Raw genomic sequence first — 16,270 nt, 5'->3', positions numbered from 1 at the left:
GTGCTTAGCATTAATTTTATTGATAATACTTGTTAAGCAGGAGTAAGGTTTTGGGGGAGTTAGATCCTAGAGGTTGTATATGTACTAGTATAATAAAGAAAAACTAATAATATTGGGTAACAGTTGGAGATAGTTTTTTATGTCTATATTTTTGAAATCACACTTTATATAATATATAATAAGTAAAGTATGACATTGTTATTGTGGTTTGTTCAGAACGAGATCTCTATTTTCCATGTACCCATATTGGAAGGAGAAAATTTAAAGACTCTCACAACATGGAATTGTTGGTTTATTGAAAATTACTATTTTGTTCATTCTTGGCATAAGTTAATGAAATAAGCTTTACCAGTGAACTTTTGTTAATATACTGTCAGAAAACCCACTATTATTCTTTCTTACTAAAGGTAGGAATTACTACAACTGACTAGTTCACTTTATTTTATTTTTTCTTAATCTCAGGTCGCTCTTACTCTGTATGTTCTCCAAGAATGCTTAATCAGTGTCTGGAGTCCTTGGTGCAGAAAGTGCAAAGTGGAGTGGTAATAAACTTTGAAAAAGCAGGACCAGATCCTTCCCCTGTAGAAGGTATTATCACACTTTTCTTATAAACATTCTAAATTTGCTAGTATTAGTTATTCGACTAGAATTGAAAAATAAGAGCCATAGACCTTTTTAAGCATTTATATTGATAGATGAGCAACCTCATATTTTCTTTGTAGTGTTATAATGTTGTCTCTCTCCTGTATATATGCTTCTCCTATGTCCCTTTATTCACAGGAGTGAACTCTAGGTGTTTATTTAATTCCTTAACACTATTTTTTCTAAGGATCAAACTGGCCAGAACCAAATGGTTTACGTGGTTCCAAACATGAGGAGCCAGCCTTTACCATTAAGCTGGATTATTTAACTCCAGCTAAGCTCCACCTAGCTTTACTCTATGAATCCAATATTCTATGATCATGAACTATTTATACTAGAAGGTATAAGGAGTTACCTTAGAATCAATGGACAACCATTACATCTGGATCCTCTGCATTATACAATGGAGCTTATAACAAGAATTAGAAAGTTGTTAGTGACACTTGGCAGAGGTGATCCACAGGGTGGGAGAAGAGAAAGGTCATAGAGATGAAAAAATGGGTATCCTCAGGAGGGGGATTATAGGAAAGGAGCAGAAGACAGTTAAGATTATACAAATTATATCATTGTTTCTGTTTTTAAAATTTTTAATTGAATTGTTAGGCATGGAATGTATTTATATTATTTTAGTACTTGGCTTAAAGTTAGGCACTAAACAAATGTTTAGTTGAAGAGAGTTGCTATTTTGGTAGAATTATTTCAGATTAAAAGTAGGTACTTCAAATCTGGATTTGCATATTAAGTTTTTCTTTAGTTATTAGGCTTTAGTTAAAATGATTACTTTTTTAGCAATACTTATCTAATATTTCCTAAGCCAACCACAATGATGAAAATATTGAGTAGTATTTACCTTTATCATCTGGTGGGGGAAACATATCATTCATTAAATAACTGTTTACCATGAAGTATGTTTTACATATTCTGATTGGGCAAGCACATGATACTATGAGCCCTCCTTTCAACTGCTGAACTCATAGTTGGCATTTACAGACTTTACTCTCTAGTGAATTTTAATCTCATGTAAATGTTAAGCAGTCGTGATAGTATTGTACCATTTAAGAAAACTAGGCAAATTCAGAATTGAACAAGTATTGGGACATTTTTATTAAGTAATAATAGATATAATTGAACTTTTGATATTTTCTCTCCTTAATGATACATGCTTGTTTATGTCAATTTCTTTGCTATAGATGGGCAGCCAGATATATCAAGGCCTTTTGGATCTCAGCCTTGGCATAACTGTCACAAACTCATATATGTCAGGCCAAATCCCAAAACTGGGGTTCCTATAGGTCATTGGCCTGTTCCAGAGTCTTTTTGGCCAGATCAGAATTCTCCAACATTAGTAAGTACCAGAGAAACTGTGACTTTGAAATAGTAGCCATGTAGTTGTTTTTCATACTAGTTTTACTATTACTATTATCAGTTAAATGTGTGGCTAGTTTACAGGAATTAGACAAATGTTCAAAGTGCTATCATAAGCTATTAGCTGCTTTAGTATACTGTATTGTTTGTTATGTATAATGGAAAAAAAGCATCTGTTTTCTTTAGAATCTAATACTATGTTTATGTTTTTATTATTAGCATCTGCGTACAGAATCATAAATATAAGGAGTTTCTCTTTGGATTCTAAACATAATGTAACATAAGATTTGTCTTGGAGACATAATTTGGAACTTAAGTGAAGGCTTCCACAATAATTTTGATAGTTTGCTTTCAATCTTTTAGGAGTTAATCTTACAAATTCATGTTGACTTGCATGGTTTTAGTTATATTCAGTGTTGTCAGTCTAGAGATTTAAGGTAAAAAAGATTTTCTGGTCTTGTTTATATGAATTATTATTATTATTATTATTATTTAAAATATATTTTTATTGATTCAAAGAGGAAGGGATATGGAGAGAGAGAGAAAGAAACATCAATAATGAGAGAGAATTATTAATTGGCTGCCTTCTGCACTGGGGATTTAACCATGACCTCCTGGTTCATAGGTCGACACTTGACCACTGAACCACACCAGCAGGGCTACATGAATTATTTTTTCGAAACAGTAAGACTTGCCATAGCTAATTGGCTATGTGGATAGAGTATCAGCCTGCAGACTGAAGAGTCTAGGGTTTGATTCCAGTCAAGGGCACACACCTCTGTTGCAGGCTCCTCCCTGGCCTAGGCCCTGGCCCAGGCTTGTGCAGGAGGCAGCTAATCAATGTGTTTCTCTCACATCGATATTTCTCTCTGTCTTTCCCACTCTTTTCCATTCTCTCTAAAAAACAAAGGAAAAATATCCTCGGGTGAGGATTAAAAAAAAGAAACGGTTGGGCTTATTGAATGATTTATATGAATTACCGGTGTTCACTGTGTGGTTTTTCTAATGAATTTCAACAAATTTAAGGGTAAATTTATACAAAATAATCTAATCTTGTTAATATATTTTCTTTCACATTAGTATATTTTTCTAGTATTTGAGGGCATCGTGAATATTTTGTGGAAGAGTATGACATATTACCCTTAGATATAAGAATTACATTTTTTATTACTTTGAAGATACTTATATTTCAGATTTTAAGCAGTCTTAAATGTTTCATATAGCTATCATTTGTGAATTAAACTGAATCCTATTTGACACCTTTTATATTTTAAACCTATATCAACTTTATAGGATAATATTTACTTTCAGTCTACACAAGATCTATAAAGTGATGTTTCCTTTATTCACTTGGGGTTTAATGAAATTTATAAATTTCAGTGAGGTATCTTCGTTATTCCTTTTTTTTTTTTTTCCTGATTGAACCATCATAATTTTTCCAGTCTAGCCTTATAGAGAAATTTTCAATTTCTTTGTTCATTTTACTTTCTCCTCTGGAGCTCTTTCAACTCTTATAGAACAGATTACATATTTGTATGAAGTATTGTCTGGTTGATTATTCAGTCTGTAGTCTTTATTTAATACTTACAGTAGTCGGGTCTTAATATAAATTCAAAATCAGGATCACAAGCAATATCTATTAACATTACTCTTGTTGTCTATTGCAAATTATTACAAACCATAGAGGAATTTGAAGTGTGGATAGGATTTCAGTAGGGGGAGGAAATAGTATGAGAAAAAAGTATGGAAGTAAAAAAAGAATAATGTATATTTAGAGGAAAACAAGTATATTCCTGAGTAATGTGGGTCATAACACATATTGAGAGTACTATTAAATGAGCCAAATTGTTCATTATTTTAAGTGCAGGATTAAGGAATTTAAGCCTTTTTTAGTGGGACTGAAAGAACAACTGACGACATGTTTTTACAGACTGCTGCTCTAGGAAAATTGATCTGGTGGTTGTTATTTGCAGAAAAAGTAGATGTGTTGGGAGGTAGTCAGGTTTCCTATTGGGCTATTGCTATAGTTCACATAAGAGATAAGAGTTTGGATTATGATGGATAGAAGAAAGAATCATAAGATGATAATTGGAAGACTTGGCAAAATTTAGTGACTAAAGGATATTAGAGGGAAATAAATTTTTATTTCAAATAAAAAGTATTGAAAATAAATGTGATTTATTAGAGACTGATTCTGTATTTGAATCATGGCTTTACCAATTATTAGCTAACCCTTAATTTCCTATCTGTCAAATAATTATAATAGCTCCTATCTCATAGGCTTCTTTGGGGGATTAACTGAAATAATGCAAAATTTGTTTGTCAAATTCTAGAGGAATTTCCTCTGCCTCTCTTTTCCTCTTGACCTCAATATTTTCATCCAAAAAACAAGTGAGTTTCATGGACTGAATAAGCAATGTGTTACATACAACTTAGGCACAGGAGCACAAGATGAATAAAACGCAGTGCTCACCCTGTTGAACCTAACCATTTTATAGGAAGGTCAGACATATAAACATAGTAGAGTACATTGTGTTAACTGTAATAGAGGGGCAGAGCAGAACCCAGAGGAGGTGGTGCCTAATTGCCTGGTATTTGTTTGGGATACAGTGAAGGAGTATAAGGAAATAAGTCTTTTAGTGGTTGATACTTGCCAGTTCAGACTTTAAAACTTTATTTGCAATATGCAAGGGAGAAAATAACAAAGCAGTCAAGATAACATGTGCAACACAGGGGCATGAAAGATGATGATCTATTTGAGCAGTTGCAAGTAGTTTGGCATGGCTAGAGCACAGAGTGTACACAGTGTGGTGGTTGAAAGGCAGATGGGGACCAGATCATTAAGGATCTTCGTGTATAATAAAAGTCTGGACCCTATTTTTAGGTGATTGGTTATTATCAAATACTTTCAGGTAGGGTCATTACATGATTACATATATTTCATGGCCATTGGATTAGAAGGTGCTGACTAATTAGGGGAACTAATTAAAAATAAGCAGTTATACAACTCTAGTCTGAGAAATGAAGACATGAATTAGAGTGATAAGAAATAGAAGATAAATTTCTAGAGAGTTGGAAATTTAGTATTGACCGAGGGTAGTAACTAAATACTGAGCACTTGCCATGTTTGTATTCTGCTAAGTGGCTTGGAATTTATGGACTCTTTATCTAGGTCTTTGTGACAGTTAAATATGGAAGATAAATAGGAGATATTTAGGATAATATCTAGGTCTTTAGAATAGGTTTTCTGGTTTGGAGAAGAATTAAATTGGATAATAATGTGTCTGAGGGGGACCTATAGGAGATTTAGTTTGTCTAGCATGCAGTTGGATAAATACGAGAAATGAAAGGGATCTGGTCCCAACACAGATTTGGGAGCCACCAGTGTATACATAGTAACTGAGGCTGAGAGTCCTTTATAGCTATTAAATTTTAAATTATATCTTCATAGCTCGTATTTTCTTCACCAATTTTCAATTGGTGAGATTTTATTTTCCATTTTCCAACAATTATTATTAGTTAAGTCGTGATTCAAGATCTCAGGATGGGGATCACCAAGTATCCAGGGCTTGCTTCTTCACCCTGGCAGAAGGATGAAGGACAGAGGAGAGGTGTGTGGAGGCAGTTCAGATCTTCTCAGGAATCATGACTTCTGCCTGGTGGTTGTGGCCTAGGCTGACACACCCAGGATATGGGACAGGGGTACTTGTACATATACCAGTAACATTCATATACGGAGACATCTCCCCCAGATGGCCAGCAGCTTCTTGTCCAGTTCTGGCTGAGGAAGTGGCTGTCAGAGGGGCAGTCTGATAGATCTTGATTTTGGCCTTGATGTCTTCTGCAATGTTGCTTGACTTCTAAAGATGCCCCTTGTAGCTGGTTGGAGCTCAGTAACCCTCAATAAAGACCAATAAGATTTTTAGGAAGGAAACTATTAAGGGGAAAATAGAGTAACATGCTCCCACCCTTTTTTTCCTTTGAAGTATTATATTTTTTTGTATCTCCAGAAGTAGGGTGTATAAACCACAGGGATAACCAAAACACTCTACCACAATAGGGAAGGAATACATTGAAACTTTTATTATGTACCTATACATTTATACATAATAATTTATAAATAATATATATTTTATATTTAAAAAAGTTAATATGCAAATTAGCTGGGACACCGTAACAGTCACAACCAGTTCAAGAAGAGGTTGCGTGCAGATGGGCAGGAGGGGACTGCTTGCACTGGATGGCATAGCCCCAGAGCGAAGAGGCAGGGGGGCATGCCCAGGCTGCCACCTCTGGGAGACAGTGTCCCAGCACGCCTGCCTCTGCATGTGAGCTACAGAGGAAACACCTTTTCTACAGCTCATTGGCCAAGCTCCCTGTATGACACTCGCAGCGTTTTTGATAACTTGGGTAATAAGAATCCAAGAAGGTGCTCTAGGGTTTTTCCACCTCACTCCTGGAGGAAAACACAAAGGTCCACTCCTGGAGGGGCTAAGAAATGTCCTGTCCTGCCCTTCTGATCAAGAGCATGTACCTAGGTTGCAGGCTCCTCCTTGGCCGGGCCCATGTCAAGGCTCATGCAGGAGGCAACCAATCGAAGTGTCCCTCTCACACTGATGTTTCTCTCTGTCTTTCCCTCTCTCTTCCATGTTCTCTAAAAATCAATGGTAAAATATCCTCAGGTGAGAGTTAAAAAAAAAAAAAAAGAAAAAAAAAAAAAGAGAAAGAAATGTCATATCCTATGAAAGAGACATCTTGAAAATGCCTAAAGAAAGTTGTCATTTTTTTGTGGTAAAGGGACTGGAGTCCCTGTTGATGAAAACACCTTGGCGATTGACAGTGGCAGCAGCAGTGGGATGATGGGAGTGACGCCTTCCCCTGATGAGCCTGCAGAGGGTGGCTAGACTGCAATTTAGGCCTGCTCCCCACCTAAGCTGTCAGTAGGACATCCCCTGAGGGCTCCCAGACTGTGAGAGAGGGCAGGCTGGGCTGATGCACGCCCCCGCCCCCCCTCCCCCCCCAATGCACCAATTTTGTGCACCGGGCTCTAGTAAATACATACATATATATATATACACACACACACACACACACACATATATATATATGTATGTGTGTATGTGTATGTATATGTGTATATGTATGTATATGTTGTCCTAACTTAATTGTATATTCAAAAACTTGAAGGTATATGATCAGTTTGGAAAACACTACTCTATTCAAGTAATTTTGAATTTCTACAAGTGAGGACTTAAAATGGAAGGTTTCTGTATCTTCCTTGTTTCTTCCTTGGACATAAAACACAATGAGTACTTATTCCAAAATTTTACATTGTAAACATAAAAAGATTTCCATTTTATGTAGATTTTGAAGTGTTTTGTGTTTTTCTTCTGAATATTATATAATTTAAGCTTTGCATTTTTAAGTATTTTCTTTCATCTGTAGTATTTTAAACTATGACTAATAAATTCTATAGTTTAGTAATTTAAACTCTGACTAATAAAACTTAGGAACTAAGTAATTTTGGTAGTGAGTGATACTGAAAATGAGTTTCTTTCTGGTATTTTATGTAAATAGTAATAAGATTTTCTTCTCTAGCCACCTCGTACATCTCATCCTGTAGTGAAGTTTTCCTGTACAGATTGTGAACCAATGGTTATTGACAAATTGCCTTTTGACAAATATGAGTTGGAACCTTCACCACTGACTCAATTTATCCTGGAAAGGAAATCTCCTCAAACATGTTGGCAGGTGAGCTGAACAATTTAAGTTAAATGTTTCTTAAAAAGTTAAATATAATCAATAGTTTATATAAACATTCTGTAAAGGTTTTAACCTTCATAAAAATATGAAGTTTTGCCTTGGCCAGTGTGGCTCATTTGGTTGTAACAGTCATCACCAAAAGGTTGAGTTTGAGCCTGGTCAGGGCACATAAACAGGTTTCAGGTTCAATCCCAATTGGGGCACATGTGGGAGGCAATCAATCGATGTCTCCCTCTCTCTCTCCCTCTCTCTCTCCCTCTCCCTCTCTCTCTCCCTCTCCCTCTCCCTCTCCCTCTCCCTCTCCCTCTCCCTCTCCCTCTCTCTCTCCCTCTTTCCCTCTTTACCTCTCTACCTCTCCCTTCCTCTCAAATTCAGTAAAAATGTATCTTCAGGTAAGGATTAAAAAATAATAAGTTTTAACCACTCCTTTTTAACAGGTATATGTGAGCAATAGTGCAAAATATAGTGAACTTGGTCATCCCTTTGGTTACTTGAAAGCCAGTACAGCACTGAACTGTGTCAACTTATTTGTGATGCCTTACAATTACCCAGTCCTCCTTCCCCTTTTAGGTAAGTCATTCTTGTCACATTCTCTGTGGCTTAGCATACATAGGAATGTTCTCTGAGTTTTTTATCTGCTAAAAATTAATGAAAATGTCTTTAATTTTTAAATCTGTCAAAGGTTGTTTTATTACATGTTTGTGGTAAATTGAAAGGCAGTGTCAAATCACCTTTGAGTCAACAACTTATGAAGGTATTACATTTTAAATTTCTAAATTAAGTATTCTAGCCCTGGCCAGGTGGCTCAGTTGGTTGTAGCCTTGTTCTGTAGACCAAAAGGTTGTGTGTTTGATTCCCAGTCAGGACACATACCCAGGTTCTAGGGTTCAATGCCTGGTTGGCTCATATAGAAGGCAACTGATCATTGTTTCTCTCTCTTGCTGTCTCTCTCTAAAATCAATAAACATGTCCTTGGGTGAGGATTTAAAAAAAAAAAAAAAATTCTAATTCTTTAAGTTAGATTAAATATGAATTTAAGTTAGATTGCTTACATAGTTAGAATTAGTAATGTAGGCTCTATATTTGATAAATAAGACATTTTGTGAAGCATAGTCATAAAATATAAGTGTATTTTCTTGTAAGAATTTATCTTAATTTTCACTTGGCAGATATTTTTATTTTTAAAAAAGAATTTAACTTGCTCCAGAATCCTAATATATAAAAATCCAGGAGTCATTATGACTGAAACAACCCGATGGACGACCGAATGTGGGGTGACCAGGCCGGCAGGGAGGACAGTGAGGGACAACCAAACCACTGAACAGCAGGCTGTGTGGGGCAGTGAGGGATGACTGAACCACTGAACAGGCTGCGTGGGGCAGCAGTGAGGGGTGACCAGGCCGGTGGGAAGGGGGCAGTTGGGGGCGACCAGACCTGCAAGGGAGGGGTGGCAGTTAGGGGCAACCAGGCTGGCAGGCAGGTGAGCAGTTAGGAACCAGCAGTCCAGGATTGAGATCAGGCCTAAACTGGCAGTTGGGCATCCTCGAGGGGTCTCGGGTTGGAGAGGGTGCAGACTGGGCTGAGGAGACTCCTTCATGCATGACTTTTGTGCACTGATCCTTTAGTAATATGATAAAAACCTAAAGTTAATTTATGGGGATCATCTGTCTATAATTTTTAAGGTGTAGTCTTGGAGAAAACTAATTTTCCTTTATGAAATTATTCAGATTTTGTAGTCAAAGTATTAGTAGGTATATTTTATAGAAAACACTTTGTTTCTTTTCTCAAATCTGTTTCATGTCTAGGTTTATATAGGGTAGAGTTTTTCCTTGTGTCCTGATTCCTCCTTGATGTAATTCTATGCATTTTTAAAATTTTTAAAATGTTATTACTAATTGAAAATTCCAGAACCAAAAATTTTACCACTTTTATTTTATTAAAAGCTTATATCTCATTTTACTCTTCCTCTTATAAATAAGAAAACAGACTAAGTTGACCTGGTTTTCATCTAGTAATAATAGTTTATTTACATTATACATTTATAGATGACTTGTTTAAAGTACATAAAGCAAAACCAACATTGAAATGGAGACAGTCATTCGAAAGTTATTTGAAGACAATGCCTCCTTACTATCTTGGGGTAAGAATATTATTGTTAAAAATAGAACTTGTTATAAAGTTTTATATTATGCTTATACTTTATTGCATTACAAAGTTCTATTTAATGTTGTTATAGATTAAATGTCATAAAAATTGTGTTTACAAATGACCAATATAAATATAGTGGAAAAGAAATATTTCATGACTTGCAAGATGATGATGATGATGATCATGAATATTACAATGCTTACACTGTGTCTGGTACTATCCTAAGCACTTTATAGGTATTAATCTTATTTAATTTATATAGTAATCTTCTGAGGTAGGAATGATCATTGTTCCTGATTCACAGATGAGGAAACTAAGGCACTAAAATATTAAGTAAGTTGTCTAAGGCTACATTGCAAATATATGGGGCATTAGAATTCAATCCCAGGCAGTGTGGCTTTAGAATTTAGGTTTTTAATCTCAATTGTTGTACTATGTTTTCTAATTGCCATTTCAGAATTATTTCTAAGGGTACAAAATTATTTTTGTTTCATTAGTTTCTAAATCTTCAAAAATATGTTTTTAGGTTAAGATAAGTATATATTCTCAAAGAACCATTTATTTTTAGAACTATAAATTTTTTAATTACTTAAAACCTAGTATTAATGTATATATTATAAAGTATACTTTATTTTATGAAAAGTAACTTTTTTAGACCATACTTCTGCTTTTAACTCAGGAGTATTATAGCATTTGACTATAACTGATCTTTGTAAATGTTCTTAAGAACATTAATTTCTTTAACCTTAAAAATAATATTTTATAGTTTTAAGTGATAAGTTTATGAGTGTCTAGCACATAATGCTGCCTAGTAAGAGAGTGAAAAGAAGAAACACTTTTAATATCAAATGTTACATATGTTGACTCATTTACATTTCATAGCAACCCAAGGATTTAGCCAAAACTACGTGGATATTAAATATCAGAGCTGGGATTTGATTCTAGTTGTACACAAAGGCTTATACACTTTCTAATATGTCAGCGAATTATCCTTTTTTTGACTGTATTCCATTTAAATAGACTAGACACTCCTGCTAGTGATATTTTTCATTGTACAAAGTGGTTTCAATTGGTCTCCCATTACAATTAAATATTATTTCATTATATCATATCCATAGTAAATATTACACTGTTTTTTCCTCCTCATTTTCCCTTCAGAGCTTCTTCCTGTGTGTGTGTTTTTGGTGTTTTGTTTTTTTTTCAGCCTAGCTAATGCAAGTTCTACCAAATCTACTTCTACAGTGTCTCCTGCCATTTCTTTCAAATTTACTATCTCCAGGGATACTAAGAAGTTCAGGATTTCATCTTTTCTCATCCCGGGTGTTATTGTTATAGTCTCTAATGCCTTTTTACTAGTATTTCAAACTGCCTTTCATACCACTGAAAAACATTTTACTGAAATACAAATATGTTGTTACTCTCTTATTGAAGAAAAGGAGAAATTTGGGGGGCAGAAATTTTCAAAACTGACATAACACATCTAGCCTTAAATTTCTGACTAGTGATGGTTGTTGTTTTTTTGCCTATAGCCTCTGAGGAAAGCTGTTAGAATGATGGGAGCACCTAACCTCATAGCAGACAGTATGGAATATGGACTAAGTTACAGTGTCATTTCATACCTCAAAAAATTGAGTCAACAGGTAATGTTAAGAAATAGAACCATTACATATTTTGAATCATTTTTAAGATGGTTAGCAGACCAGATATTAGTTCTTGATAGTTCTAAAAGAATTTCATTATATTACTATATACATTTTAAAATCACATATATCATATATACATTATTCTGTCTTAAGAACATTGTATGCTATGATTTGAAATGTTAATTTCAAATAATAATTCCTAGTTTATGAAATAGCTTCCTAGATTTTCTCTATGTGATTAGTCTTCGTTTTGAGAAATTTATGTTAGAAAATTGTTTTTCTTGGATAAAATGTCAGTTTCTTTTGTTTTGTGCTTTAAAACCTATACTGTTTCTTTTTTTCTTCAAAATGGTAGTTTATTTTGAAATGTTTGTAAGAGATATTGAATTTTGTTATTTGGGGCATAAGTCACATTAACAGATACTATGGTAGTTCAGCAATAGAGTTTAACTGACTGCCAAGTTATTACTATCGTATAAAATGCAACATTTTCCCAGTACTTCTGCCATCTCTCCTTTAACTGCTACCAGTAATTGAAATGCAGGTTGTAAAGTGTCAAAATAATGGTATTTGCTTTCCAGTTAAAAATTACCTCATCATTTGCTGTATGTATGAACATTTGTTATATGCTAATGCCTTTAAATAAATATTGATGCAATTATTTTTTTTCTAATTTTAAATCACCTCTGAATTAGAAATGCATATTTTCAATTAGGGCTGCTTTACATTTCATGGTTTAAGTATAGTAGGTATTAATAAATACAATTAGCTCAGCTGATGTGGCTCCATAGATTAAGCATAGTCCCGTGCACCTTGAATTCACCAGTTCGATTCCCGGTCAGGACACATTTGCTGGTTACGGGCTTTGTCCTTGGTAGGGGGCATGCAGGAGGCAACTGATGGATGTTTCTCTCTCTCTCTCTCATCAGTGTTTCCATCTTTCTTCCTCTCTCTCAAAAAAATCAATGAAAACATTTTTTTAAAATTAGATAAGTTTTGTTTGTTCATCCTGCTCCAAAAGGTTATAATAATGATTTAAAATCATAAGACATTGTTTAAACTATGTTTAATTTAACAAGTACTTGACATAAAGTATGTCACTTGGGATTTCAATTTCTTATATACTTTTTAAATATGTAAATGTTTAGTTTATAGAAGATTAAAACTGTAATATTTAATTTACCAATTTATATTATATCAAAATAATTCTTGTTTGTTTTTTTTACCATAGGCCAAAATAGAATCTGATCGAGTCATTGGATCTGTAGGCAAAAAAGTAGTACAGGAAACTGGAATTAAAGTTCGAAGCCGATCACATGGATTATCAATGGCCTATAGGAAAGATTTTCAACAACTCCTCCAGGGAATTTCAGAGGATGTTCCTCATAGACTGCTGGACCTGAACATGAAAGAATACACTGGGTTCCAAGTTGCTTTGCTCAATAAGGTAATAATTACATGAATTTAGTACTGCTCTAGTTATATTCTGTTACATTATTGAATATAGATAAATTTTCTATTAACTGAAATTGTTTGTCCAAATTTTCAGAAGTACTTTCTATGCTTCTGCAGAATAATGATCATTATACTTTGATTGAATAATTGAATTTTAGAATTAAAACAGACAGCCCTGGCTGGTCTCAATTGGTTGGGCATCTTCCTGTGCACTGAAAGATTGCCAGTTTGATTCCTGGTCAGGCACATGCATGGGTTGTGGTCTCAATCCCCCCCTATATCTCCACCCGCTGTGGAGAGCATGCAGGAGGCAGTCAATTGATGTTGCACTCTCACATTGATTTTACTCTCTCTCTCTCCCTTCTCCCTTACTCTCTCTAAAAATCAGTAACTATTCTTTTAAAAAATATATTTTTTATTGATTTTTTACAGAGATAAAGGGAGGGGAATAGAGAGTTAGAAACATCGGTGAGAGAGAAACATTGATCAGCTGCCTGCTGCACATCCCCTACTGAGGATATGCCTGCAACCAAGGTACATGCCTTGACCGGAATCGAACCTGGGACCCCTCATTCTATAGGCCAACGCTCTATCCACTGAGCCAAACCTGCCAGGGCAATAACTATTCTTAAAAAAAAAAAAAAAAAAATGCTGTCCATGGTGAGTGAATGAATGTATTGACAAAAAGTAAACCAACCCCTTTATTTAATAAGTTAGTAAACAGAGGCTTAGAGATTGCTTAAAGTTATATAGCTAATGGTAGAGTCACTGTAATTTGTTACTTAGGACCTTGGGTGCACAGTGTGATCCTAAAATGCTTTATGAATACTTGTTAAAAAAAAAAAAAGCTGATTCTAAAATTCATATGGAAGTGTAAAGGTACTAGAATAGCTAAAACAATTTTGGAAACAAAGTTGCACTATTTAATTTTAAAAATTATTGTGAAGTTGTTGGCATAAGGACAAACATATAGATAAATGGAACAGAATTTGGTCTAGAAGTTGTAGGCCCTCACACAAATAGTCAATTTTTAACATGGTGCCAAATAATTCAGTAAGTGAGAATACAATCCTTTCAACAATAGCACTAGAAAAATTGGATATCCATCTATAATAATAAAAGCGGAATATGCTAATTAAACCATGTCCTTCTGGACTACCTTCCAGATGGCATATCCATATAATGAAATACTACTTTACTTTGATAAAAAGGAATAGACTACTGATACATGAACAACATGGATGAATCAAAAAAGCATCCTGCTAAGTGAAAGAAACCAGATAGAAAATTTTAGATATTGCAAAATTCTATTTATAAAATGAAATGTACAGAACAGAAAGCAGATAAGTTGTTGCCTGGGGCTAATAATAGGGATTGACTACAAATGGGCACAAAGAACTTTCTGAAACAATGGAAGTATTCTAAAATTAGATTGCGGTGATTATTTCAAAACTATAAATTTACTAATACTCATCGAACTGTATACTTAAATAGGTAGTTTTATAGTATGTACATTATACATCAAAGCATAAGATAAAATCTTAGAAGTCTTTAAAATTTGGCCGGGACCGGTTTGGCTCAATGGATGGAGCGTCGGCTTGGGGACTGAAGGGCCCCGGGTTTGATTCCAGTCAAGGGCATGTACCTTGGTTGCAGACATATCCCCAGTGGGGGGTGTGCAAGAGGCAGCTGATCAATGGCCCTCTCTCATTGATGTTTCGAACTCTCTATCTCTCTCCCTTCCACTCTGTATAAAAATCAATAAAATATATTTTAAAAAAAAGAAAAAAAAAGAAGAAAAAGTCTTTAAAATTTGGGTGTTTAGCCGAAACCGGTTTGGCTCAGTGGATAGAGCGTCGGGCTGAGGGCTGAAGGGTCCCAGGTTTGATTCTGGTCAAGGGCATGTTCCTTGGTTGCAGGCATATCCCCAGTAGGGGGTGTGCAGGAGGCAGCTGATTGATGATTCTCTCTCATCGATGTTTCTAACTCTATCCCTCTCTCTTCCTTTTCTGTGAAAAATCAATAAAATATATTTTTTAAAAATGACAACCACCAATACAGCATAGCTGTCTGGTGTGAATGAATAAAAATTAAAATAAAAAAAATTGGGGTGTTTACTTCTTCTAATCAGAAAATATAATAAAATCTTGAGTTGGATATAAATTTGAGATGATTTGGTTGAGCTCCCTTCCAAAATTTTATCTTTTGGTTGCCAAAACAATACTTTTAAGATTGCATAACAACTCTATTCTGTTTTTTAAGGTAATTAGTTAACTTATATATATTATTTTCAAACCTATATGCAAGGTAGAGATTTTAGTCTCTTAATTCTATATTTATAAATAACTTTTGTCTTTGAATATTTTCAATAGGATTTAAAGCCACAGACATTTAGAAATGCGTATGACATACCTAGACGGAATCTTTTGGATCACTTAACAAGAATGAGATTTAATCTTATGAAGAGCACCCGAAGATTTCTTAAAGGACAGGATGAAGGTTAGATCATTATTTTAATATTGGTATTTTTCTCTTAATATTAAAACACAGTAGAGTAACATTTTAACTCTTAAAGAATTCTTGCACAATTCTCATTGTAAATTCAAACAAATTAAGTAAAAAGTCATCCCTGATTCTTTACATTTCTTTCTGTCTTCACTATAGAATTTGCCCCAAATTCTATTCCCTAGATATAACCACCTTTGTTAACAGCTTAGTTTCCTTTCTTGATTTTTCGTCCATTCACACATGCAGACACATATACAAACTGAGTTATTTTATTATGATACTAGTAGCCCTGTGCATGAATTTGTGTGCCAGTAGCTTGCCAGTAGCTCTCCCCGCCCCCCCTTATAGTTTGCTGTCCTGTCCCCTCCTGTAGATCTCCATCGGCCGCTTGTAGCCAGTAGCTGCTGCCCTCCTATAGCTCTGCCCACTGCCCCGCCCTCCTGGAGCTCTCTCTGCCCTCCCCACCTACCCTTCACACTCCTCCCATAGCTTGCTGGCCTGCCCCTTCCTATAGCTCTCTGCCACCCGCTTGTAGCTCACTGCCCCACCATTTGCATATTACATCTTTATTATATAAGATACCAATATCTGATGACTTAACTCTGGGTGGCTAATAATTGTCAAATTCTAATATTTCCTTCAACCATATGCATGGCATTTGCATATCAAGTCAGATGAAAATTCTAATATTTCCTTCAACCATATGCATGACCCTGGCATGTCAAAGTCAGATGAAAATTTAATCT

General features: G+C 34.9%; 1 protein-coding gene across 2 annotated transcripts in view; it reads left to right on the top strand.

Annotated features, from left to right (window-relative positions):
- INTS6 (integrator complex subunit 6) overlaps positions 1-16,270 on the top strand; it is a 93,617-nt gene that overhangs the window by 62,276 nt on the left and 15,071 nt on the right. For both annotated transcript variants that reach the window (XM_084879353.1, XM_084879354.1), the window contains 8 exons: positions 463-588; positions 1,833-1,987; positions 7,606-7,758; positions 8,208-8,340; positions 9,816-9,910; positions 11,448-11,558; positions 12,793-13,008; positions 15,389-15,515. In XM_084879353.1, coding sequence (XP_084735479.1) covers positions 463-588; positions 1,833-1,987; positions 7,606-7,758; positions 8,208-8,340; positions 9,816-9,910; positions 11,448-11,558; positions 12,793-13,008; positions 15,389-15,515 — 1,116 coding nt within the window. The remainder of the gene's footprint in view (positions 1-462; positions 589-1,832; positions 1,988-7,605; positions 7,759-8,207; positions 8,341-9,815; positions 9,911-11,447; positions 11,559-12,792; positions 13,009-15,388; positions 15,516-16,270) is intronic.

The sequence above is a fragment of the Pipistrellus hanaki genome, assembly GCF_964339955.1.
Source record: "Pipistrellus hanaki genome assembly, chromosome: 3".
NCBI lineage: Eukaryota > Metazoa > Chordata > Mammalia > Chiroptera > Vespertilionidae > Pipistrellus > Pipistrellus hanaki.
The sequence above is the reverse complement of the archived record's forward strand: the minus strand, read 5'-3'. Positions and strand labels throughout refer to the sequence as shown.